Source organism: Eucalyptus grandis, chromosome 9 (assembly GCF_016545825.1).
Source record: "Eucalyptus grandis isolate ANBG69807.140 chromosome 9, ASM1654582v1, whole genome shotgun sequence".
In the NCBI taxonomy this organism is placed as follows: Eukaryota; Viridiplantae; Streptophyta; class Magnoliopsida; order Myrtales; family Myrtaceae; genus Eucalyptus; species Eucalyptus grandis.
In genome coordinates, this window is record NC_052620.1 from 25103803 (window position 1) to 25130829 (window position 27027).

At 38.0% G+C, this 27027-nt stretch overlaps 1 protein-coding gene across 1 annotated transcript in view; it reads left to right on the forward strand.

Annotated features, from left to right (window-relative positions):
• The first annotated feature begins 1716 nt into the window (after positions 1–1716).
• Positions 1717–27027, forward strand: part of LOC120288476 (O-acyltransferase WSD1-like) — a 48370-nt gene continuing 23059 nt past the window's right edge. Inside the window, exon 1 of the mRNA XM_039302477.1 lies at positions 1717–2123. Within this exon, the coding sequence (XP_039158411.1) occupies positions 1777–2123 (347 nt within the window). The 5' untranslated portion in view covers positions 1717–1776. The remainder of the gene's footprint in view (positions 2124–27027) is intronic.

Genomic DNA, 27027 nt, shown 5'->3' on the forward strand with positions numbered 1-27027 from the left:
TCGAAGCACTATATTTTTCGAAGTCGAGAAGTCGAATGATTATGTTTTCTTTCTTACTAGATTTGGCATTTGCTAGCAAATATACTGTATCAATGTTATGGAGCTTGTTTATTTCTTAATATAGTTGAATGTGTGGATCTGAAATGATGCAATGAGCTCTTTTGCTATTTCATATTTAGATAGTACAAAAATAATGGATTGATTGATAAAGCTCATTTACTGTTTAAGATTTAGATAGTACTAATTATGATGATTGATGGAGGTTATCTTCGTCTGTACATTTGTGTTTTTTCAGCCGTGAATAATGAAAGATTCTTACCATTTTTATTTGTGTATTTTCCGGTTTGCACTATGATGACATAATATGATATGAAACTATATATTGTATTACTGTGATTAATCAAATAGTGAATAAGACATAGCAAAATATTTTATATCTTAGTTTATCCAATCATATTTTGACTAAAACTTTAAACGGAAAAATGCAGCTTTAATGATGGCTATTGTTGAGTTTGGGTTGGCTTGCTTCGCTTGCTTTCATTGATTTGAAAAGTTAGCTGTACTTAACATCCCATGCATCCAAGACAAATCTGAGTTTTGAAAACAAACGAAAATACCAAGGGACGAAAGGACGAGGTGGTCCAATCTTCATTTTGACTATTTACAATTGAGGACGTGGTACAATTCATCTTATAACGTATAAATATGCCTAACTAAAGCAGGAACACAAAAGATTGCCAATATCCTGATGGTCCGTTGGATAGAAAATTCGAGATGCAAAGAAAGTGACATAAGAGATATGGAACAAGTTTGACTTAATGAAATTCATATACAAAACAGTGGGAAAGCTGGAATCTTTTTGAATGGTTTGATCTTTGATTACCCCGCAAAAGGTTCATAAAGCAGATTCGTTCGCATGCCGACGATGTAGGTGTTAGAGCCTCTTTTAGCTGTCGTTTTTAGAAAGGGCCCATCGAATTAATAAATGCTTGGCGAAATGATGCTCTCTCCGCACCAGGCACCGCCTCTCGCTGCGTGAAGACAGACCGCATGTAAATATCTTTTCTCCCTGTCTTTTCTTCCAGCTAAAGTCTCTCAACAGGTGCAGCCAACATATTCTCAGGCGTATGCCAGAAAGCCTCACGCAATCTCGCCTGAAAATTCCAAATCCAACACTCTCGCACTCCTTCCCCCTTCCCCACCTCACGGACAAAAGTTTCGATTTATAGACTACTCCTTTAGATTCGGATTCGAGTTTTTTTCCATTCAAGAAGTACTAGCTTCATACGAGCCGCCAGCACTGTCGTTATTCTCTCGCCATCCCAACCGCACTGAAGATTCCCTCCTTTTCGATCTTCACGCAGGCATGGGGTCCCCGGAGAACAGCTTCCACGAGCTCCTGATACCGGCAGGGCGCCTGTTCCTCCAGAAGGAGATGAACCAGGTGATCTACTGTGCCATCGGCATGAAGCAACCCCTCGATATCAACGCCCTCAAGTCGGTGGGCGTCGACAATCCAGAGCTCCCCCATGTTTACGCAACCCAGGTTGTGCAGCCTCATGGTGCGGGAATCGGCAGGCTGAGAGCACTGGAGGACCCTCATGGACATCAACCGCCATGTGTCCCGGTCCACAGCCCCATCACCGAAGGCCTCTCTGACGAGGCGGCGATCAACAAGTACCTTGCCAACCTGTCCACCGACTCACCGGGGCTCCTGGGCGACGACAAGCCCCTGTGGGACGTCCACCTCCTGATGGCCCACCAGTGCATGGTGTTATGGATCCACCACGCACTTGGCGACGGGATCTCACTGGTTTCGTCTTTCCCAGTAGGGTCCCAACAGGTGGACGACCCCGAGGCGCTGCCGACGATCGGTACTCTGTCGTCAGCGTGAGGAGGAGTGGCGGTGGCGGCAAATGGTGGAAGGCGGTAGTGAGGGTGTTGGAGGTGGTGTGGTTCACGGTGGTTTTTGTAGTGGAGTTCGTGCTGAGGATCATGTGGGTGAGCGATCGGAGGATGCTGGTGAGCGACGACGCAGGGGTGGAACTCTGGCCGAGGAAGCTGGCCATGGCGAGGTTTCGGCTGGAGGACATGAAAGTGGTCAAGTCAGCGGTCGCTAATGCCGTAAGTTCTAAAGTTATATCTCGTGTTTACCGCCCAAAAAGAATAATGGCACCTTGGATTCAATACTTTTCTAATTTGTTTAATCTTCACTTTGTACACATTATTTTTTTCAATGTGATCTCTACTAATATTTTTGTTCAAATTAAATTTTCAGGGTAAAAAAGGATGACAAGTCGTTAAATCGCGGTTCATTGATGATATGGTGGAGAAGTGGCATTTTTTTTTTAATTTCTTTTTAGTGACACAAAACAATCATATATAAAATACAGAAAATAAGGAAAGTTCAAATACAGATTCCGGAAATTCTCAGCAAGCGTTTTTGGCGATTCCGAGGGCTGGGCTGGCCGGGATTGTTCGAATGACCCCCCGCGAGTGCTCGCCCGAGTTTGCACGACTCTCTTGGCTGGGATTTCTTCCGGTCGCTCGCCCACATGCTTCGCAGCATGAACTCCTACGAAGACCACCGTGAACCACATCACCCCCAACACCCTCACTGCGGCCTTCCACCAGTCGCTGCCGCCGCCCCTCCTCCTCTTAACCGACAACGGAGGAACGATCGTCGGCAGCGCCTCGGGGTCTTCCACCCGCTGGCACGATGCCAGGAACATCGACATCAGCAAGATCGCGTCGTCCAGGGCATGTTGGATCCGGAACACCAGGCACCGGTTGGCCAACAGGAGGTGGACGTCCCCCAGGGGCTTGTCGTCGCCCAGGAGCCCCGGTGAGTCGGTGGACGGGTCAGCGAGGTACTCATTGACGGCCGCCTCGTCAGAGAGGCCTTCGGCAATGGGACCGTGGACTGGGACGACATGGCGGTCAATGTCCGCGTGGGTCCTCCTCCAGTGCTTTCGGCTGCGGAGTCCTGCACCATGAGGCTGCAGAACCTGGGGTGGGTAAACATGGGGCAGCTCTGGATCGCTGACTTGAGGGCGTTGACATTGAGGGGTTGCTTCATGCCGATGACACAGTAGATCACCTGGTTCATCTCCTTCTGGAGGAAGAGGCGCCCCGCCGGTGTGAGGGGCTCGTCGGAGGCGTTCTCCAGGGACCCCATGCCTGCGTGAAGATCGAAAAGGAGGGAATCTTCAGTACGGATGGGATGTCGGGAGAATGACGACAGTGCCGGATCGTACGAAGTTAGTTCTTCTTGAATGGATAAAAACACGAATCAGAATCTAAAGGAGTAGTCTAAAAAATCCAAACTTTTGTCCGTGTGGTGAGGAAGGGGAAGGAGTGCGAGAGTGTCCGATTTGTAATTTTCTGGCGAGATTGCGCGAGGCTCTGGCATAAATGGATTTTAGCCGCAGCAAGCATCTTTTCGCCAAGCATTTATTAATTCGATGATTCTTAAAAACATTCGATGGTTCTTGAAAACGACAGCTAAACACCTGCATGAAAAGGTCGATTACATTGTCGGCATGCGAAGTAGTCTGTTTCATGAACCTTTTGCGTGGGAATCACAGATCAAACCATTCGAAAAGATTCTAGCTTTTACACTGTTTTGTCTATGAATTTCATTAAGTAAAACTTGTTCCATATCCTTATGTCATTGTCTTTGTATCCCGAATTTTGTATCCAATGGACCATCTGAATATTGGACTATCTAAATATGAAATAGCAAAAGAGCTCATTGCAGTATTCCAGATCCACACATTTGACTATAATAAGAAATAAACAAGCTCCAATAACACCGATGCGATAGATCTGCCAAAAACACCAAATTTAGTACCAAAGAAAATATGATCGTTCAACTTTGCAACACCGAAAAGTATAGTGTTTCGACTCTCTCGCCACTTTCATGCACCTTCAACTTGAACCATAGAGTTAAGGAGCAAAATGAGTTTCTACTCTCTTGTTGCTTTTGTTGACTTTTGATGTGAACCAAAGAGTTACGGAGGAGTATGAGCTTCAACTCTTTCAACTTCATGGAGTTTTGACGTGATTCAAAAAACTACGAAGGAATCGTGAAGTTTCAACATAATTGAGAGATACATAAGAGAAAGAGATGGAGAACGTAGTTGCCCCTTTTTCTGCCGAAATTACATCATCTATGAAGTATCTTTCACTGAAATTCATCTTCGATTTTTATTAAGAGGAGACAAGTTTTGTGGTGATTCAAGACAAATGTTGTATCAATGGAACACAATAAATAGATGCACGGACCCTTGGAGTGCCATAACTTACGAAAGTGACACTTAAGTACCAAAATCATAGCAAAATTGATCACTTAAGTGACAATCCGGCCAAATTGCTAACGTAACGATTTTCCGCCGAAGCAAGTGCAAAACGACATCGTTTTGGTGTTAACGTGGTAAAAAAATAATTAAATTAATTTTAAAATTAATTTTATTTAAAATATTTAAAAATTAAAAATTTAATATAAAAAAATAAAAATTAAAACTAAAAATTAAAAAAATTAAAAAAAAAAAAAAAAAAAAAAGTGGGGAGGCGGCTGAGGGCTAAGCCCTCAACCTCTCCCCCCCTTTAATTGTTTTAATTTTTTAATATTAAAAAATTATTTTTAATTTAATTTAATTAATTTTTACCACGTCAATGTGCAAAACAACGTCAACACTTAAGTGATCCATTTCTCTTCAAATGTGGCACTTTGGCACTTTCTAAATAAATAATGACACTTAAGTGTCCCTTTGTGCCAAGTTATGACACTTGAAGCATTTTTTTGTCTAATAAATATGTATACTTTTACGGAATTTAATCAAAAATATGATGACATAAAAAGCTTTGCCGGAATTTAATTGACAACAAACTAAGTTGATAAAGATGCAACATCGGAATTTAATCAACAACAAAGATCTATAAACTACAATTAAAGTATGGAAATTGAAAGATATTTATATAGCGGAAAAGATAAGTCGCAGAAAAGTAAAAATAAAGACAAATTTGCAAGAACATTGAGTTATTTAATTGATTGATCGGGACTTACATAGAAAAGGGGAAAATTGTCCAAAAAGTCCTACTATTGTATGGTAGTCAATCTAGTCCTAAACCTTTCAATTATGTTAATTTAGTCTTAAACTTATTATACAATGGTTAATTTAGTTTGAAACATTTTAATTGTATCATTTTAGTCCTGACCTTTTAACTATTTACTAATTTAATCATAAACCTTTTAACATATTACAATTCTTCTTGTTAATTTTGATCGAAAATCACTAACGTGGCAGTCTAATCAATGCTAGTCTTTCTATCGGCACAACTAGTGCTGGCATGAATGATTTTTAAATTTAAAAAAGAAATATCAATTTTTTATTATTTTTATTGATTTTTTTTTTCATTTCTTTTCTTACTTTTCCTTTTTTTCAAAAAATTTAAAAAATTGTCCATGTTAAGGACATTCAACTTTGACTAGACCGTTAGGTTGGCGATTTCCAGCAAAAAATAGCCGAAAAAATGAGTGCTAAATACCTTAAGTACTAAAACTTAGCACAAGATGATACTTAAGTGTTAAAAGTTCATGAAGATATACTTAAGTGTGAAAATAGGAGAAAAATAGATCATTTAAGTGTCAACGATGAGAAAATATGATCGTTCAACTTTGCAACACCGAAAAGTATAGTGTTTCGACTCTCTCGCCACTTTCATGCACCTTCAACTTGAACCGTAGAGTTAAGGAGCAAAATGAGTTTCTACTCTCTTGTTGCTTTTGTTGACTTTTGATGTGAACCAGAGAGTTATGGAGGAGTATGAGCTTCAACTCTTTCAACTTCATGGAGTTTTGACGTGATTCAAAAAACTACGAAGGAATCGTGAAGTTTCAACATAATTGAGAGATACAGAAGAGAAAGAGATGGAGAACATAGTTGCCCCTTTTTCTGACGAAATTACATCATCTATGAAGTATCTTTCACTGAAATTCATCTTCGATTTTTATTAAGAGGAGACAAGTTTTGTGGTAATTCAAGACAAATGTTGTATCAATGGAACACAATAAAAGACGCACGAACCCTTGGAGTGCCATAACTTGACACAAATGGACACTTAAGTGCCATAACTTACGAAAGTGACACTTAAGTATCAAAATCGAGCAAAATTGATCACTTAAGTGTCAATCCGGCCAAATTGCTAACGTGGCGATTTTCTGCCGAAGCAAGTGCAAAACGACATCGTTTTGGTGTTGACATGGTAAAAAAATAATTAAATTAAATTTAAATTTAAATTTATTTAAAATATTTAAAAATTAAAAATTAATATTAAAAAATTTAAAAATTTAAAAAAAAAACTAAAAATATTTAAAATTTAAATAAATAAAAAGTGGGGAGGCAGCTGAGGGCTAAGCCCTCAACCTCTCCCCCTTTTAATTTTTTTAATTTTTAATATTAAAAAAATTATTTTAAATTTAATTTAATTAATTTTTTACCACGTCGTGTGCAAAACAACGTCAACACTTAAGTGATCAATTTCTCTTCAAATGTGGCACTTGAGTGGCACTTTCGTAAGTAATGACACTTAAGTGTCCCTTTGTGCCAAGTTATGACACTTGAAGCATTCTTTTGCCTAATAAATATGTATACTTTTACGGAATTTAATCAAAAATATGATGACATGAAAAGCTTTGCCGGAATTTAATTGACAACATACTAAGTTGATAAAGATGCAACATCGGAATTTAATCAACAACGAAGATCTATAAACTACAATTAAAGTATGGAAATTGAAAGATATTTATATAGCGGAAAAGATAAGTCGCAGAAAAGTAAAAATAAAGACAAATTTGCAAGAACATTGAGTTCTTTAATTGATTGATCGAGACTTACATAGAATTGAAAATTGTCCAAAAAGTCCTACTATTGTATGGTAGTCAATCTAGTCCTAAACCTTTCGATTATGTTAATTTAGTCTTAAACTTATTATACAATGGTTAATTTAGTTTGAAACATTTTAATTGTATCATTTTAGTCCTAACCTTTTAACTATTTACTAATTTAATCATAAACCTTTTAACATATTACAATTCTTCTTGTTAATTTTGATCGAAAATCACTAACGTGGCAGTCTAATCAAAGCTAGTCTTTCTATTGGCACAACTAGTGCTGGCATGAACGATTTTTAAATTTAAAAAAAAAAAGATCAATTTTTTATTATTTTTATTATTTTTATTATTTTTATTATTTTTATTGATTTTTTTTTTTCATTTCTTTTCTTACTTTTCCTTTTTTCAAAAAATTTAAAAAATTGTCCATGTTAAGGACATTCAACTTTGACTAGACCATTAGGTTGGCGATTTCCAGCAAAAATTAGCCAAAAAAATGAGTGCTGAATACCCTAAGTACTAAAACTTAGCACAAGATGACACTTAAGTGTTAAAAGTTCATGAAGATATACTTAAGTGTGAAAATAGGAGAAAAATAGATCATTTAAGTGTCAACGATGAGAAATTTTGATCAAAATATCGATGTGACTTTTTTTCAGTGAGACAAGTACAAAATGACGTCGTTTTGCATACGATGTGGCTAGATAAGCCGGAAACGACGTTGTTTTGCCTCAGATTTGAATTTTCATATAAATATTAATTTAATTAAATTTAAAAATAAATTTTAAAAAAGGGATTGCAGCACTTGTTCAATGAGGGTTGTGCAAGCCCTCGTCATTGCTACCCTACAATCATTAGGAAGGGCTGACGACGGCCGGGGTTTGGTAGCCCTAGCGGATTGGCGGCGAGGGCCTACAAGCTCTCGCCCAAATCTAGGGTGAGGGTCACAGCCCTTCCCTAGATTCGACAAGGGCTGGAGACCCTCTGGCCATCGGTTAGCCAAGGTTGCTAGCCCCTAGTCAAGGCCCGATGAACCCGGCCAACCCTCCTCCCACCGTTGCCAACCCTTCCCGATGATGATGGGGTGGCGGAGACGAGCACAAACCTCATTCAACAAATGTTGCAATCCCTTTTTTTTTAAATTTAATTTAACTAATATATATTAAAATTCAAATAAGAGGCAAAACAACGTCGTTTTAGCTTCTTTTTTTTTATTGATTGAGCTTTCCGATGGCTCCCTTCATTGGAGTTGGCACTTAAATGTCTCATTTTTCAAAGAAGTGGTACTTAAGTGTACCTTTCAGAACTTTTGGCACTTAAGTGTTAAGTATCCCCCGTGCTGAGTTTTGGCACTTGCGTTGTGTTTTTGCCCTGAAAAACCTATATTGGCAACGGGTTAAAAGATTTAAGACTAAATTGGTGCAATTGAAAATTTTAAGACTGAATTAGCAAATTGTCAAGAGGTTTTTGGACTAAATTAGCACAATTGAAAGGCTTAGAACTAAAGCCGTTGTACAATAAGTTTATGACTTTTTGGACAATTTTTGCAAGAATACAGTGTGGCTATTTATAACCCATAGTCAATGATTATAATTTTGGAGTTAAATGAAATAAATAACAATAGTAACAATAAGTTGTGTTTTTCAATAATCCCTATCATCTAGAACACTTATTTACATGAAGTTATAAAATCCCTAAATTTACGATAACAAAACAAATCTACAGGGTTAAACCATGTTGAGATGTCCCGTGTGTCAAGATGTCTCAGGAGTGTTCGAGAGCTGAAGTAAATAAGATGATACATGTTCATGAATGTACATATATACATAATGATAAAGAACCAAATGATATCGATGCATTAAGAAATTATATGTCATACATGTGCATTGAGTAGGTGATAACCATGCATTTGTGTGAGGTACTTGCAAAAAAGGTAAGAGTGTATTCTTATGCATTGATTATGTTGCTTCGAATGTTTATGATTGTTATGCCAGAGTGGCTGCAAAGGTGAACTCCTACGTTAAACTTAGAGATTTCACTTGCTGGGCTTTAGCTTCTTTTTTCTTTTTTTAGACATTTAGAATGGCCATTTCCCCACTACCGCTTTTTGGAGCCCTAGCACACATTGAGTATGATTATGAGGAGGTTGTATTGCCTAGTATGGTTTTTATCTAACTTTATCTTATATCAGACAAGACTCAAACATCTAACTAGTTATATCACACTCGAGATGAGTCCTTAAATGCAAATAAGGCCGGACCGCTAGAAAGGGCAAAACTTAATGCTTGTAGCCTACCCACAAGAAATTAGGCACATTAATTCTACTATTAATAATTTGAAAAGGTTACGAATCTTCACCTATATCTATTGAAAAAGTCCAGTCATTTCGAACCGCTCACGAAATAATTAGATTTGTTATCGATATAAGAATAACAATTTGCAAGAAATTGATTCACGCAATCCCCAAATTCACTCATAACAAATCCAATTATAGTCGCGAGGACACTTAATTGTAATATTCTAAACGCAAACGAAATATCAAACAAGTAATGTAATGATAAGAAAATAATATCGTCTTACAAAGACAAATGAAAACCAAATAAATATTAACAATAGATTAATTCTAAATTTATCTAACATATCAAAATAGAATTGAGAAAAAAATTAAACTAAAAATCTTCAAAGCAAAATTTGGAAACTAAATGCAGTACATCAATCAGATAAATATATTAGAGCATCCGATCTTATCATAACTATTAGATATAAATTTCAAATTATTATGCGTACAAAAACAATAACAAACATGTGATAGTGGAATTTTCTAATCTATTTACTATTCTATCTCTAATTATAGCAAACCTACTCAGTTTATTAATCCACTATATCTCTATATAAATTTAAATAAGCATGAGTATATTAAAATCTATTAATATTCTCAGCTTATAATAAGTCTTTTGGATCATCTTATCACCAAAAACTACACAAATAATGTGGTATATTTATATCCATGTTTAATTCATGGTTATATATTACAAGGAGCAATTGCATATTATTATTTCTCAATCTCAAATATCCACATCAAATCATTCTACTGGTGGTCGATCACTTAAAAGCATTAAGCACGATAATATGTAACTCACATGAATGAAATCACTTGCATTCATAAAAATCATGAAATTCATATTATCATGATCAAGCTACATTATAGCCTTAACAAAAGAAAATTAGAACATAGTAGAAGAAGAAACAAAACTATAAATCAAACCTAACATCTTGAATTAAAGAATAAAAATTCGGTCACTACTTTTGTCTTCTCTCTAAAATGCTTGAAAAACTCTTAAAACAATGAAAAATGATGTAAAAATAGAAACCTAGCTATCTCCTAGGTTCTCAATATTCTCCTATTTATAGGATACATCCGAGACCCTCATCTCCAGACAATTGCTTATTTTTCGCATAAAATTATGTAGTAAATCAAAGGATCTCTGATTAGATATGCATCTTTCAATGCTTGTGGATAAAATTAGGGACAAAATCCATGATTCCCTTTTTTTTTTCCATTCTTTTTCTTATTTTCTCCATATTTCATTACATAAACAAGGAAAATTCGAATAATCGGAAAGAAATCCAAATATTTTCTCATGGATATTGCATTATTTGTTGCCTAAATAGGTCAAATAACTCTACTTTTATATAGTTATCAAACCCCCAAACTTAACATTTTACTAGTTCTCAAACAAAAGCAAGATATAGTGTATACTCAAAGCAACAACCTTCTCCATGATATTTTTTCATAATTGCTCAAATTCACAATTAAAAAAAAAAATTCATCCAAACATTGAAATTGATTTATAAGTTAAGACCATTATGTGATCCAATTGGTGGATGAGTCCTCATCTTTTCAAGTTATATACAATCCAAATAAATTTACATTGATAAACAACCTCTTAAAAATTCTCTATAATAATGATAAAACCTCATAGGCTTGCTTTTCATTCATTTCTCCACTAATGTAAGTTAATCATCCAACCAAAAATTAGTAGGAATCTTCTTAGTTTGCAATGTAAGGCTACGCTAAAGGTAAGATAATGGTAATTATCAGCTCAACTCACCAATCAACATGTTAATTTCTAGGATCTTATTAAAGGCAATGTCACTGTCCCTAATTTCACTCCTTCAAGATGATCTTTCTACCACCATATATTATAATTCTTTTTTTTTCTTTTTTTTCTTTTTTCATTGCTCTTTTTTTTTTTTTTCTAAAATTGCTTTATGGTGGAGTTCCTTCCAAAGTCCCTCTTGATATAATATGAAAATTTCCAACTCATTGAGTATCCAAAAGACTCACTCAATTAAAAATTGGATAGGGAACCATAAAAGCTATAAAAAAAAATCTTTTTTTGATACACCCTAAACAACCATAGCAATCCATATTTTTTTTTTCCTTTTCATGCTCCACTCATCCTCTCAAATTGCTATAAGGCTCAAATAAACTTTTATTAAAAAAATTAACGTGTTCATGGGCCGTGGGACAATGATATAATTTGATGAAATATAGGCTAAACATATATGGGTGTCAATAAAAAAATGGATGATAATTAAGGCTCAACGAGATTACTAGGGATAAATAAGCAGGGTTGGCTTGAAAGACTCAATCAATCCAAAAATTGTATAAATCATTTTCTTAGTTAGATATAACTTAGGATTTCGCCTCAAAAGAAAAATCAAAGAAATTCTAAAATTTGGAAGAGATCTAAGAAAATCACATACTTCACATAAATGTTCTTTAAATTTTCACACAATTAAAAAAAATTAGAGACTTTTAGTGCTTAGTAAGTGGATCAACATAATCATAATCAAAATTAACTCATACATCAGTTGCAAATTCGAACAAAATATTACATTTTCCTAAGAATAACAAAAATTCACAATAAGGAATGCAATCATGATTAAAAAAAAATAGATTTAGCAAAAAATTTGTCTCCCCACAAACTTGAATAAAGCATTGCCCTCAATGTGACAAAAAAAAAATATGAGCAAGAAAACTCTCATTGTTGTAGGATGTGTCCATTGATAGCCTTGATGATTAAACTCCTGGAACATGGTCCCTCAAGGAAGAAAATTAACTTGGATAAAACAGAGAAAAGTTAATCTTTTTTTTTTTTTTTTTTTCTTTTTTTTTTTTTTTTTGCGAAAAGTAAACTTAAAAATCCTATTTTCGCAATAATAGCTTGTTTCACAGCATATAAGTGAAGAAAACCTTACCAAAAATAAAAAAATAAAAATAAGTGAAGAAACATAATGAAAGTCCTTGGGTTGCCTCCCAAGAAATGATTACTTTATAGTTTTCAGCCAAACTATCTCAAATGTTGCTATTGTGGAGGTTGAATTTTAATGGTGGTCTTCTACCTATTGTAAGTTAACTACCTCCAAAGTAGGGCTTCAAATATTGACCATTCACCTTGAATGTACTTTCGGTGTCATGTGAAACTTTAATTGTTTCATATGGGAATACCTATATGACTTTGAAAGAACTAGGCCATCGAGACCATAACTTTCTTGAAAAAATTTAAGACAAGACTTATAAAGTAAAACTTTTTAACCAATTTCGAATTCTCTTATGAATATGTGCTTGTTATGTCATCTTTTTGTATGATTCTTATACAACTTAGGATTTTCATAGGCCTCATTGCGAAATTCCTCCAATTCATTCAATTGTAACAATCTCTCTTCACATGTAAACTGCATGTCAAAATTCAAAAATTTTAATGCCTAATATGCTTTATGCTCTAATTCCACCGGTAAGTAACATGCCTTCTCAAACACTAGTCTAAAAGGAGAAATCCTAATTGGAATTCAAACGCTATTCTAAAAGCCCAAAGTGCATCATCAAGTTTCATTGACCAATCTATCCTAAAGGCATTCATTGTTTTTTATAAAATTCTATTGACTTTGCTATTTGAAATCTCTACTTGACCACTAGTCTAAGAATGATAAGGAGTTGCAACCTTATATGTGACTCCTACTTACTCCAAAATGCTTCAAACTGTATGTTGTAAAAATGTCCCCGTATCACTTATGATTGCCTTAGGAGTGCCGAATTGGGTAAAAATATTTTTCTTCAAGAATATTTGACCACAATCTTAGCATTATCAGTTGGCAATGCTACAGCTTTTATCCACCTAGATACATACTCCACAATCGCTAAAATGTATAAATTCTCATGAAACCAATACCTCAAATATCAAATAATTCACACACAATAATGTTGTTTAAAGACATCTCATTTTTCCTTGAAATATTTCTGGTTCTTTGACACTAATCACATGAAGCTGCGTAGGAGTAGGAGTATGCATCTTTAAAAAGTATGGGCCAACAATATCCAAATTACAAATTCTTAACTGTAGTTTTGGTGGCACCAAAAATGGCCACCTGCCTCTTCGTCATAACAATGATGTAAAACACTTGTTATGTTTTCATTTGGAACACATCTCCTTATGACTTGGTTTGCACATATTTCAAATAAGAAAGGTTCTTCCCAAAAATAATTGTTAAATCAAAAAGAATTTTTTTCTTACTAAATAATTAACAAAGTCAACATACTAAGGAATTTTTGTGGATTTGACGGGAAAAATTTCTCTTAAGGAACTCTTCCAAAATTAGTCTTACCTTTTTCTTTGAATTCTGAATTCTTGACAAGTGATCCTTAATTAAATTTTTGGTTTGCTTTTTATCTTTGATTTCCAAATCAAATCTTCCACCTAATTAACCGGGGTTTTCTTTCTTTCTCTTCAAGCGGATGTTTAAGAGTATAGTGGTTAGGATAAACTATAAATTTTAAGCCAATTAAATAAGAACGAAATTATCCGACCAAAAAAAAATAAGAACAAAATTTATTAAAAGCAAAAATTACCTCAAAAGTTCCTTTTTCATTGTTGAATAATTCAATTGTGCATCGACAAGGTTCGACCGACATAATAAATGGTTTGAAAAACTCCATTTTCCTTTGTCCTAGAACAACTCCCACTATAGAATTGCTAGTATCATACATCAGCTCAAAAGTAAATCCCAATCGATACTACCATATTTGGTGCTGACAGTAACTTCTTCTTCAAAGTGTTAAAAGCTGCATGCATTCGTCAAAAAAATTAAATAGAACATCTTTTACCAAAAGATTAGAATAAGGTTTAACAATTTTTGAAAAATCTTTTATAAACTGCCTGTAAAATCCTGCATGCCCCAAAAATCCTCAAACAAGTTTCACAGATGTTGGTGAAGGCAATTTTGTAATGACTTCCACTTTGGCTCAATCGACTTCTATTCCATTTCTAGAAATTTTATGCCCGGGCCCTATTCCTTCTTGTACCATAAAGTGACACTTATCCTAATTCAAAATAAGGATAGTCTCCTCACATCTTTGTAAGACCAAAGCCAAATTATTTAAGCAAGAATCAAATGATAAGCCAAAAACGGAGAAATCATCTATGAAAATCTCAAAATATTTTTCAACTAGGGTTAATACCCTAAAAAACCCCTAAACCGGTACACCTGTGACAAATTTACCCCAAATTATTTTTTTTACCATGAAAAATCCCAAACTGGTATACATGTGACAAATTTACCCCAACTAATTATAAATAATAAAAAACCCTAAATTGGTACATTTATGACAAATTTACCCCAAACTAATTTACTTGGCCACAAAAAACCCCTAAACTGGTAAATTTGTGACAAATATACTCTCCGCTAAATTGGATTAATATTATAAAAAAATCATAAAAGTTTTAAACTGTAACAAATGGAACGTAAAATTATACAAGTCAACTGTCACGTGTCATTTAATTTAATAATTTGACAATAAAATTTAACCAAAACTAACAGAGGGTAAATTTGTCACAAATATACCAGTTTGGGGTAAATTTGTCAAAGGTATACCGGTTTGGGGTTTTTTGTGGTCAAAAAAATAGTTTGGGGTAAATTTGTCACAAGTGTACCAGTTTGGGGTTTTTCAAGGTATTAACCCTTTCAACTATATCAGAAAAATAGCCATCATGCATCTCTGAGAAGTAGCTGGTGCATTATAAAGAACAAACAACATTCTTCTAAACGTAAAAATACCAAGGAATAAGTGAAAGTAGTTTTATCTTAATCTTCTAGTGCAATAAGAATCCGATTATACCCCAAATATCCATCAAGAAAGTAATAAAATTCATGTCCTAAAAGTCTTGCCAACATCTTATCGATAAATAGTAAATAGAGTAGATATTTTATAGTGGTATCATTCAATTTTCTCTAATCCATATACACACGCCACTTAGTAACTCTTCTAGTTGGAATCAATTCATTTTTGTTGTTTTTTTTAACAGTCATACCACATTTCTTTTACAAAACTTGCACAGGACTTACTAGGAACTATAAGAGATAGGATAGATGATCCATACATCAAGTAGTGTCGTGACCTATCCCTCGGGGGGAGGGGATAGGTTTAGGAGCATTGCCTAAAGGATGGACCTAAGGCCCATGATTAGGCTTGGGCTCTCCTAAGCTCATATATCGCGTGGCATTGAGATGTTCTCAAGAATTTCGCAATAAGGAGTCGCCACAAACCTATTGGGGTTAGCTAGAAACTAAGTAATGTATGGAAATGTACCTCACTTCCTACGCAACTAGAGAATCTAGAGTTAAGGACTTGATTACACTAATTAACCATTTAGTGTTCTTTTGGTACTTAATCTTGTTCATTTTAAAAAGAAAAGATTTTTGTCATGCAATTTGGATTGATTTTATATTTATCCACTAACATGTAAAGTGATCATGCAGATACGCAATCATTAAAGTAACAATTTGCAATCAAAATCCTAATTGTAGTCAACTTTAGCTCGTGCAATTAAACATAAGAAAATATGCAAATTAAACATACCATATAATCAATATATGAGTAAATAAAGGCCTAATTATATTAAGAAGGCAGGACATGGTAACTCCTAACCAAACCCTATATTTTTTAATTTTCGATTTTTTTAAAATATATTTTTATTAATTTCGCCCGAGCCGAGTCGAGTTTGGTCTGACTCGACCCGAGCTTGACCCGATCAAGGTGGGTTGGTAAGACTCGCTCAGGTCTAGCCCACTTAGGGGCGGGCCAATCAACCCGCCCATAAGGGCCAGGATTAGGCCTTAACTAGCGGGCCCACTCCCCTACAAAAAAAGGTCTGTAGGCCCACAACCCAAACCAACTCTAGGTTGTGGGCTACAAAAGAAAGAGGCTGAGCGGGCCAGAAAGATCTGGCCCAACTCGGCCTTCCTCTTTCGGTCGACGACTACTTAGTCGCAACCAGAGGAGCTGCGACAGCGCCATCCAGGCGATTAGCTGGCCAAAGCGTGACGACGCCATCGCGCTTAGATGTGGAGGTGACTTTCGACCCCCCGAGGCCAAAGGCCTTCAACAATGACGATAGGGGGGTTTCGGGGCGAGCTTTGCCAACGCATGCGAGGAATCGTGGCTCTAACCTCCCCCAGCCGTCGCTCGGCCATCCACCGCCCACTGCTAGCCACTGCGGCCCCCGTCGCGGCTGTCGAATGCTCAAACCCAAGGAAATGAAAGCGAATCTAGTTCAAGCATTCTGTCGAATAGATGGGATGTGCCACTAGAACGGGGTCTCTCGGATTGAGCAGGATTAGAACAGGTGCCAGCGGTCTCAAAACACAACTCACAACGCTGACAACTACTTAGCAGTAGGTCGAAGAGGGCCAGAGCTCGCCCGAACCGGTCAAGCTGAGCTCCGGTTGTCTTAATTCTAAGGAACACATGTGACACCCCGAACCCTTCGCAGGTCGTCACCAGCGCCAATGTTACACCTTATTACCTTTCTGCTTTGAAGAAGTGTCCTAATTCGTAGACACATTTTTTTTTTTTTATTAAAACAAAACGGTCCCAGTGCGACTCATTAGCGGAAGCAAATTAAAACATCATAATCTCTCCCCCTACCAACCATGATACAAATACACACCACTAATCACCACAATTTTATAAACAAGCCATGACACTTTATTTACATATATTTTCAAGATGGGACTTCTTTTGGGTTGGTACAACAAAAAGGAAAAGCTAGGACTCAGCCATGTCCAGCTTAAAACCTCAAAAAGAACCCTCGACCCTCAACATCACACGTGCACAATCCCCATCATAAGTGTCCGCTAACTATCCCCAAAAAGGGTCCAGCCCCTACTCGTCACGTACAAGCCTCACACCCAACCCGGTGCATCAGGCGGTGGCGGCGGCAACATCCCTCGCATCGCTCCATCCCGACGAACATGTACGGATATGAACTCCTGAATGACAGGGCCCCCAGCCAGGCCTACGTCGTACATCACTAGACAGCGTACTCGAATAAAAGTCAGTCCGAGAACAAAGGGACAGTCTATCTCAGCACACTCGACCTCTACATCGGATGGTAGACCGTAAAATACTCCCCGCGTGACGGCAGGAAGCGGCATACTGCTAATCTGAAATGTGGGTCCCCAAATGAGTGAGTACAACCACTCGGCAGATAAGGAAATCCAATAACAACTCAATGCATCATGCAATTCATACATGCATTGCAGGTGTTACTTACCTTGAAGCCAAGCGCATACTATCATGCATTCATCATATCAATTTATAACACATACGTGTGTATCATCATCGTATCATACATGTCATCGTCGTCATGACGTCATTACATTACACATGTCATCGTGCCGTATCATATATCATCATCATCATCATCATCATCATCATCATCAATCATCATGCATATCATCATGCATATCATATCATGGGTGATCATCATTATTTCACATCACATATCATCATCATCATCATCATCATCATCATCATCATCATCATCATCATCATCATCATCATCATCATCATGGGTGATCATCATTATTTCACATCACATATCATCATCATCATTATGCATATCATCATGCATATCATATCATGGGTGATCATCATTATTTCACATCACATATCATCATCATCATTATGCATATCATGCCATGATTTAATTACCACTTTTAGCTTTCAATTTGATCACCACATCACCCATTTCTCAATTCATCAATTTTATCATCCCCTCGGGCAAAGACCTTCGAGGCTTCCGGCATTCAGCCTCCCAGGCCACCGGGCATCCGGCCCCCCACATTCCGGGCATCTCGCATCTCAACTAGTATCACGAGGCATTCCCTTCGGGCAGAAACCTCCGACAGGGCTTCCGGCATTTACACTCCCTAGCCGGGCATCCCGCACCCCAAATCCTGGCATCGCGAGGCATTCCCTTTGGGCAAAGACCTCCGACAGGGCTTCCAGCCCCCCACATTCCGGGCATCCTGAATCTCCCAGGGAAATCCGACAATGCATCTCTATACATTCCAGCCTCATCCTCCACCACAACCACTTCCTCACTTATCATTATCCACATTTACCATTATTTTGATCTCAATTTAACATGGCATATGGCGTGACATCAAACAAGTCATACTTGGCATAGGATTCACACATGCATCATAATTCAATGCCATACATAAACCAATATCTTATCATACATGCAACAATGTATAATTATTTATTAATAAATTCAATGGAATTTATGGCCAATAAAATAATCCATTTTATTTTTTTTTTTTTTTTTATTATTTTTTTATAAATAAATATTAAATTCAATATCTATAAATTCCCAAAATTATAAAAATTCAAGCAATCATTAAACAAACCAATAGGGTGACAATTTCATGCAAAATTCATGGCCAAATTGAATTTCACACAATTTCACAATTTCCACAAAACAGCACATAATATTCGGATAAAACCAGAATGCACAGTTTCCGAAGAAATTCGATTAAAATATCCATACGGCCTCCAAAAATTATGAAATTTTACATAGCGATATCCAAGACATTTTCGTACAACTTTCATGAAGAACTCCAAGCCAGATTACTTTTATATTATTTTATACAACCTCACGAAGCTTCAGGATCCATTACCGCATCGTCCAGTGTACACATCACCGAAATATTGAGATTTCACCTACCTATTCTCTTTCGTTCTCTCTGAAATTTGGATATGTCGTACATAAAGATATCCTATACAAGTTTTATGAAGAGATCTAAGTCAAATAACCATAATATAGTCATCATTTAGGTTCTTGAAGTCTCGGGTATCTCGGAATACATCACCAGAATCATCATCTTCAAGATCTAGTTGATTTACTAGGCTATACTTGCTCATTTCACTTCAAATTTGAGTATGTTGTAGTTTATGATGTTCCCTACAAATTTCATGGAGAAATAGAAGTGAGATTCTCAACACAAACCAACATGCAATCACGAATCCAGCAAGAGGTCAGTAAAACCTCTCCAGATCTGAGGTCTCCGTAGAACAAGACTTTAACCCCTCAAATCTCCATCATTTTCCACGAATATTTCAAGATGTTAGCTACAACTCTCATGAAGAAATCAAAGCCAAAATCTGACTCTAAACACACATGCAAGCTCAAACAAGTTTCTGACTCACACGGTCCGAACACAAACAGCCATACCATTCACACACAACTCATCCACGCTTCGGTTTTTTTCTCATCTAACACCCAAAACTCAACATGTAAACAACATACAAGCATGCAAGAGAAGCTAGAGGACTCCCACTTGCCTCTAGAATGGACGGTCGACGGCGAACGGCGGCGAACACGGCGGCACACGGCGGTTCCCTCCTCCTTTCTCTCTCGGCCGCTCCTCCTCTCTCGCACAACTCTCTCTCTCTCTCTCTCGCACACCTCTCTCTCTCTCTCTCTCTCTCTCTCTCTCTCTCTCTCTCTCCTTGGGCGAGCAAAATGGCCGGCCACCCTCTCTCTCTTCCCTTCTTATACCCCCAAATCCTCATGATTAACAATCATTACTTGCCTAAAAACCAACCAATGCATGGCCTTCCCCTTTGCCACTTGTCCAATTACATGCATCATGGGCCTTGGAGTTGGGCTTCTTGGGCTTGGGCTCCTTTATGGCCGGCGACCACTTCTCTTGGGCCTCTATTGGGCCGGTCGACTTGGCCCATTAAGCTTAGGCCAATGGGCCTAAGGCCCATTCCAAAAATTAACCTTTTTCCTCTTCTTTTTTTTTTTGAATTTCTTCTATAAATATTTTTAAATTTCAATTTTCATCTTGGCCAAAGTCTTGGGACATCTTGGTTATTGAAATTTAATTTATAAAGTACATGGCCAAGCATAAATTATTAATCCATCAAATTTAATTTTCACAATCATATGCACAAATCATCTAAAAAAAAAAACTAATGGCTAACGCATAAGCCATGGAAATTCTTATCACCTAATTAGGAACTTTAACACACCTTATGGCTTGGCTTTGAATTTTGAGATGCCACAATTCTCCCCTCCTTAGAGAATTTCGTCCTCGAAATTCAAACACCACTCGCGCCTTCTTGAAACAAATAGGGGTACTTTTCCTTCATCATATCCTCACTTTCCCTTGTGGCCTCCTCCATATCATGATGTCGCCATAATCCCTTAACCAATGGGATCTTCTTGGTCCTAAGAATTTGCTTCTTTTGATCTAATATATGCACAGGCTCTTCAATGTACCTTACTCTCTCATCCATTTTGATGGCTTCATGATCGAGTATGTGACCAGGATCCGGCTGGTACTTCCTTAATATCGATACATGAAACACATCGTGCAGATTTTCTAACTTAGGAGGTAACGCTAAACGATAAGCTACATCTCCTATCCTCTCAAGAATTTCAAAAGGTCCAACAAACCAAGGGCTTAACTTACCCTTCATCCCGAATCGAGATATTCCTTTCATTGGAGATACCTTAAGGAATACATGGTCTCCTACACTAAATTCCAAAGGCCTTCTACGCCTATCTGCGTAGCCTTTCTGTCTACTCTGAGCTGTTCTAAGTCTTTCTCTGATAATTTCAACAGCCTCAGTGGTAACTTGTACCAATTCAGGTCCTGTCAACTTTCTTTCTCCTACTTCACTTCAATAGACAGGAGTCCTACATCTCCTTCCATATAATGCTTCATATGGAGCCATGCCTATACTTTTCTGAAAGCTATTATTATAGGCAAACTCTACCAAATGCAATCTTTCATCCCAATTTCCTTTGAAATCGATTACACAAGCCCTTAACATATCCTCTAATATCTGGATTACTCTTTCTGATTGACCATCTGTCTGGGGATGAAAAGCAGTACTAAATTGAAGCTTAGTCCCTAATGCAACTTGAAGACTTCTCCAAAAATTCGAAGTAAACCTCGAATCCCGATCTGAAGTAATGGTCACTGGAACACCATGTAAGCGTACCACTTGACTTACATACATGTCCGCATACTTATCCATTGGGTAGTCCATGCGAAGCGCTAAGAAATGTGCCGACTTAGTCAAACGATCCACTATCACCCAAATTGAATCATGACTCCTTGATGTCCTTGGCAATCCTTGCACAAAGTCCATCGTTATATGTTCCCATTTCCATTCTGGAATGTCTAATGGTCTCAAGAGTCCTGCGGGTTTACGATGTTCCGTTTTTACTTGCTGACGCGTCAAACATTGAGATACGTACTTAGCTGTATCTGCCTTCATACCATTCCACCAAAATTGCTGACGCAAATTCATGTACATCTTTGTACTACCTGGGTGGATACTATAATTACTCTTATGTGCCTCCGACAGAATTTCCTTCCTCAATTCCTCATTGTCAGGAACACAAAGTCGTCATTGACATCTTACTATTCCATCATCAGAGACTTGAAATTTTGATCTTTTCCTAAAGATCTTTGTATCTTTCATTTTCAAAATCTCTGGGTCAGATTCTTGCAGGATTTTAATTTTCTGGATAATCTCTGGCTCAATCCTTAATGCACTAAGCATGCCAGTAAGACAATCCATTTCCAATTTAAATTCTGAATTTGCTACAGATTCTAACAATTCCCATTCTGCCATCCTCAAACTAGCCATTTCCATAGCTGATTTTCGACTGAGAGCATCTGCTACTCTATTTGCTTTCCCTGGATGATATCTTATCTCACAATCATAATCCTTTAACAACTCCATCCACCTCCTTTGTCTCATGTTCAACTCCTTTTGTGAGAACGGATACTTCAAACTCTTATGATCCGTATAAATCTCAAACTTTTCCCCATACAAATAGTGTCTCCATATCTTCAAGGCAAACACTATAGCTGCTAGTTCTAAATCATGCGTCGGGTAATTTAGCTCATGGGGTTTCAATTGTCTGGATGCATAGGCTACAACCTCGCCATGCTGCATCAACACACATCCTAGTCCTTTGTGAGATGCATCACTATACACTATGAAACCATTAGGTCCAGTAGGTATAGTTAGAATTGGAGCCGAAGTCAATTTCCTTTTGAGCTCCTGAAAACTCCTTTCACATTCTCCATTCCACTCAAACTTCACATTCTTTCGGGTTAACTTAGTTAAAGGTCCTGCCAGTCGTGAAAATCCTTCAATGAACCTTTTATAATAACCAGCCAATCCTAAGAAACTTCGTATTTCAGTGGGTGTCGTCGATCTCGGCCAATTTACCACCATTTCAACTTTTGCTGGATCTACTGCAATTCCTTTTCCTAACACCACATGTCCTAGAAATATTATTTGGTCCAACCAGAACTCACATTTACTAAACTTGGCATACAACTTATGCTCTTTCAGGGTCTGCAAAATTATTCTCAAATGCTGCTCATGCTCTTTAGGCCCTTTTGAATATACTAGAATATCATCAATAAAAACAATCACAAACTGGTCTAAATAAGGCTGAAATATTCTATTCATCAAATCCATAAATGCGGCCGGCGCGTTAGTCAATCCAAATGGCATAACAAGGAACTCATAATGTCCATAACGAGTCCTGAACGCGGTCTTAGGAATGTCCTCCTTTTTAATTCTCAACTGATGGTATCCCGACCTCAAGTCAATCTTAGAGAAGACCGAACTTCCCTGGAGTTGGTCAAATAAGTCATCAATTCTAGGCAAAGGATACTTATTCTTAATGGTCACCTGATTCAACTGCCTATAGTCAATACACAAGCGCATCGATCCATCTTTCTTTTTCACAAATAAGACCGGTGCACCCCAAGGTGAAGCACTTGGTCTAATGAATCATTTGTCAAGCAATTCTTGCAGTTACACTTTCAACTCCTTCAATTCAACTAAGGCCATCCTATATGGGGCTTTTGATATTGGTCCCGTTCCAGGCATTAATTCAATTTCAAATTCAATCTCTCGCTCTGGCGGCAATCCAGGCAATTCCTCAGGAAATACATCTTGAAATTCGTTAACTACACGAACTTCCTCAAGATTAGGCTCCTCCCTTGCATAATCTCTAACTATGGCTAGGTACCCTTGACATCCTTTGTCAAGTAACTTACAGGCTTCTACTGCCGAAATAAGTGATACAGGAAAATGGGTCTGACCTCCTAAAAATTCACAACTAGACTGATCAGGTAAAACAAATTGAATCACTCTTCTATAACAATCCATTCTAGCCCGATACTTACGAAGCCGGTCCATTCCTATAATAACGTCAAAATCATACATAGCCATTACAACCAAATCTATTTCCATATCATTTCCTCCCATTGATATCTTACAATTCCCACACACCAGCGTAGACAATACCATATCCTTTAAAGGCGTGGAAACACAAAGAGGCGTCTCAAGCGGCATAACTTCTATCTTATTCAAACATCTATATCTTTCAGACACAAACGAATGCGTTGCACCCGTGTCAAACAATGCATATGCCTTTTCACCATTAATAAGAATCGCACCTGAGATAACATTTTTGGAAGCTTCCGCTTCCTCCTGGGTAATCGCATACACCCTTCCTTGTGCAGGTGGTCTCTGAGGATTTCCTTGTGGGTTTGACCTAACAAAGCACTCGATATCCCAGTCGCACCGAGCCAACACTCACTTGCGACCTCTCTTGTGGGCAATTTCTCCTAAGATGACCCACTTGTCCACAACCAAAACATTTTTGTTGTCCCGTACAAGGTCCTGGGCCATGGCGTCCATTACACTTCTAACAAATACCAGGCTGATAGGGTGCTTTCCCTATATTCGGACCACTCCTTGCTCCTCCAAAATTCCCAAAGTTACTTTTCTTCTTCACATTCCAGGTCTGACCTTGACCAGAATAAGGTCTCTTACCCTTTCTCACATCATTAAAATTCAACGGTTTCTTAAACTCCGACCGTTCCCTCAACAGCTCCTGCTCCACTAACTGCGCCCTTTCATAAATCTCATTATAATCTCTTATGTTCAAAGGCACCAGTTGCTTTCTAATATCAGTCCTCAATCCTTTCAGGAATCTCTTAGCCTTCTCTTCCTGATCCTCAATCAATCTAGGAGCATATCTAGACAATTCAGAAAATCTAGCCTCATATTAATCTACTGTCAACCCTTTTTGTTCTAGCTGAACAAATTCAGTAATCTTCCTATCCTTAGCACAATCAGAGAAATGCTTCCTATTGAAAGCCCTAACAAACTCCTCCCAGCTCACATTAGTACCTGGTGGAAAGATTATATCCTTCGAAGCTCTCCACCAAAACTTCGCATTTCCCTCCAACTGGTACTCTGCTAAAACTATTTTCTCAAAGATCGGTGCAGTCCAACAGCCGGAAAATTCGTTCCATCCCATCAATCCATTGCTCCGCCGCCTCAGGACTTCCCATTCCATTAAACTTAAGTGGCTTCAGCTTCAAGAACTGCTCCACTAGTCCTTGAGTACGGCGTTCTGCTTCGGGCTGTTGCTACGCCTGCCTTTCCATCAGATTTCCAATATTGGCTAATGCCTGCAGGATATCTTCCATTCGGGGTTCAGCCCTTGCAGCAGAGGCTTCAGCCCTCGATGAATGAGCACTTCCAGCTCGCACCATGACTTTCCTGCAATTTCCAAGCATTGCCTCAGGAATAATCTGAGACTCACTGCCTCCATTCAAAGCAATTACTATCACTACATAAGTAACATATACATGTTACTGGTACCTAAAAGCAACTCAAAATAAACTACTGGGGATCTACGAGTGAATACTCATCACCCGTTATTCAATTATTCCATTTTAGATCCTAGGGTGTCCATTGTCATCGTGTTCCTCAATTTCCAAATGAGGCTCCTTATCACTCCACCTATAACCATTCGCTCTGATACCAAAAAGGGGTGGCTGTGACACCCCGAACCCTTCGCAGGTCGTCACCAGCGCCAATGTTACACCTTATTACCTTTCTGTTTTGAAGAAGTGTCCTAATTCGTAGACACATTTTTTTTTTATTAAAACAAAACGGTCCGAGCGCGACTCATTAGCCGAAGCAAATTAAAAAATCACCATCTCTCCCCCTACCAACCATGATACAAATACACACCACTAATCACCATAATTTTATAAACAAGCCACGACACTTTATTTACATATATTTTCAAGATGGGACTTCTTTTGGGTCGGTACAACAAAAAGGAAAAGCTAGGACTCAGCCATGTCCAGCTTAAAACCTCAAAAAGAACCGTCGACCCTCAACATCACACGTGCACAATCCCCATCATAAGTGTCCGCTAACTATCCCCAAAAAGGGTCCAGCCCCTACTCGTCACGTACAGGCCTCACACCCAACCCGGTGCACCAGGCGGTGGCGGCGGCAACATCCCTCGCATCGCTCCATCCCGACGAACATGTACGGATATGAACTCCTGAATGACAGGGCCCCCAGCCAGGCCTACGTCGTACATCACTAGACAGCGTACTCGAATAAAAGTCAGTCCGGGAACAGAGGGACAGTCTATCTCAGCACACTCGACCTCTACATCGGATGGTAGACCGTAAAATACTCCCCGCGTGACGGCAGGAAGTGGCATACTACTAATCTGAAATGTGGGTCCCTAAAGGGGTGAGTACAACCACTTAGCAGATAAGGAAATCCAATAACAACTCAATGCATCATGCAATTCATACATGCATTGCAGGCGTTACTTACCTTGAAGCCACGCGCATACTATCATGCATTCATCATATCAATTTATAACACATACATGTGTATCATCATCGTATCATACATGTCATCGTCGTCATGACGTCATTACATTACACATGTCATCGTGCCGTATCATATATCATCATCATCATCATCATCATCAATCATCATGCATATCATCATGCATATCATATCATGGGTGATCATCATTATTTCACATCACATATCATCATCATCATCATCATGCATATCATCATGCATATCATATCATGGATGATCATCATTATTTCACATCACATATCATCATCATCATTATCATCATGCATATCATCATGCATATCATATCATGGGTGATCATCATTATTTCACATCACATATCATCATCATCATTATCATGCATATCATATCATGGGATCATCATTATTTCACATCACATATCATCATCATCATCATGCATATCATATCATGGATGATCATCATTATTTCACATCACATATCATCATCATCATCATGCATATCATGCCATGATTTAATTTCCACTTTTAGCTTTCAATTTGATCACCACATCACCCATTTCTCAATTCATCAATTTTATCATCCCCTCAGGCAAAGACCTCCGAGGCTTCCAACATTCAGCCTCCCAGGCCACCGGGCATCCGGCCCCCCACATTCTGGGCATCTCGCATCTCAACTAGCATCACGAGGCATTCCCTTCGGGCAGAAACCTCCGACAAGGCTTCCGGCATTTACACTCCCTGGCCGGGCATCCCGCACCTCAAATCCTGGCATCGCGAGGCATTCCCTTCGGGCAAAGACCTCCAACAGGGCTTCCGGCCCCCCACATTCCGGGCATCCTGAATCTCCCAGGGAAATCCGGCAATGCATCTCTATACATTCCGGCCTCATCCTCCACCACAACCACTTCCTCACTTATCATTATCCACATTTACCATTATTTTGATCTCAATTTAACATGGCATATGGCGTGACATCAAACAAGTCATACTTGGCATAGGATTCACACATGCATCATAATTCAATGTCATACATACACCAATATCTTATCATACATGCAACAATGTAT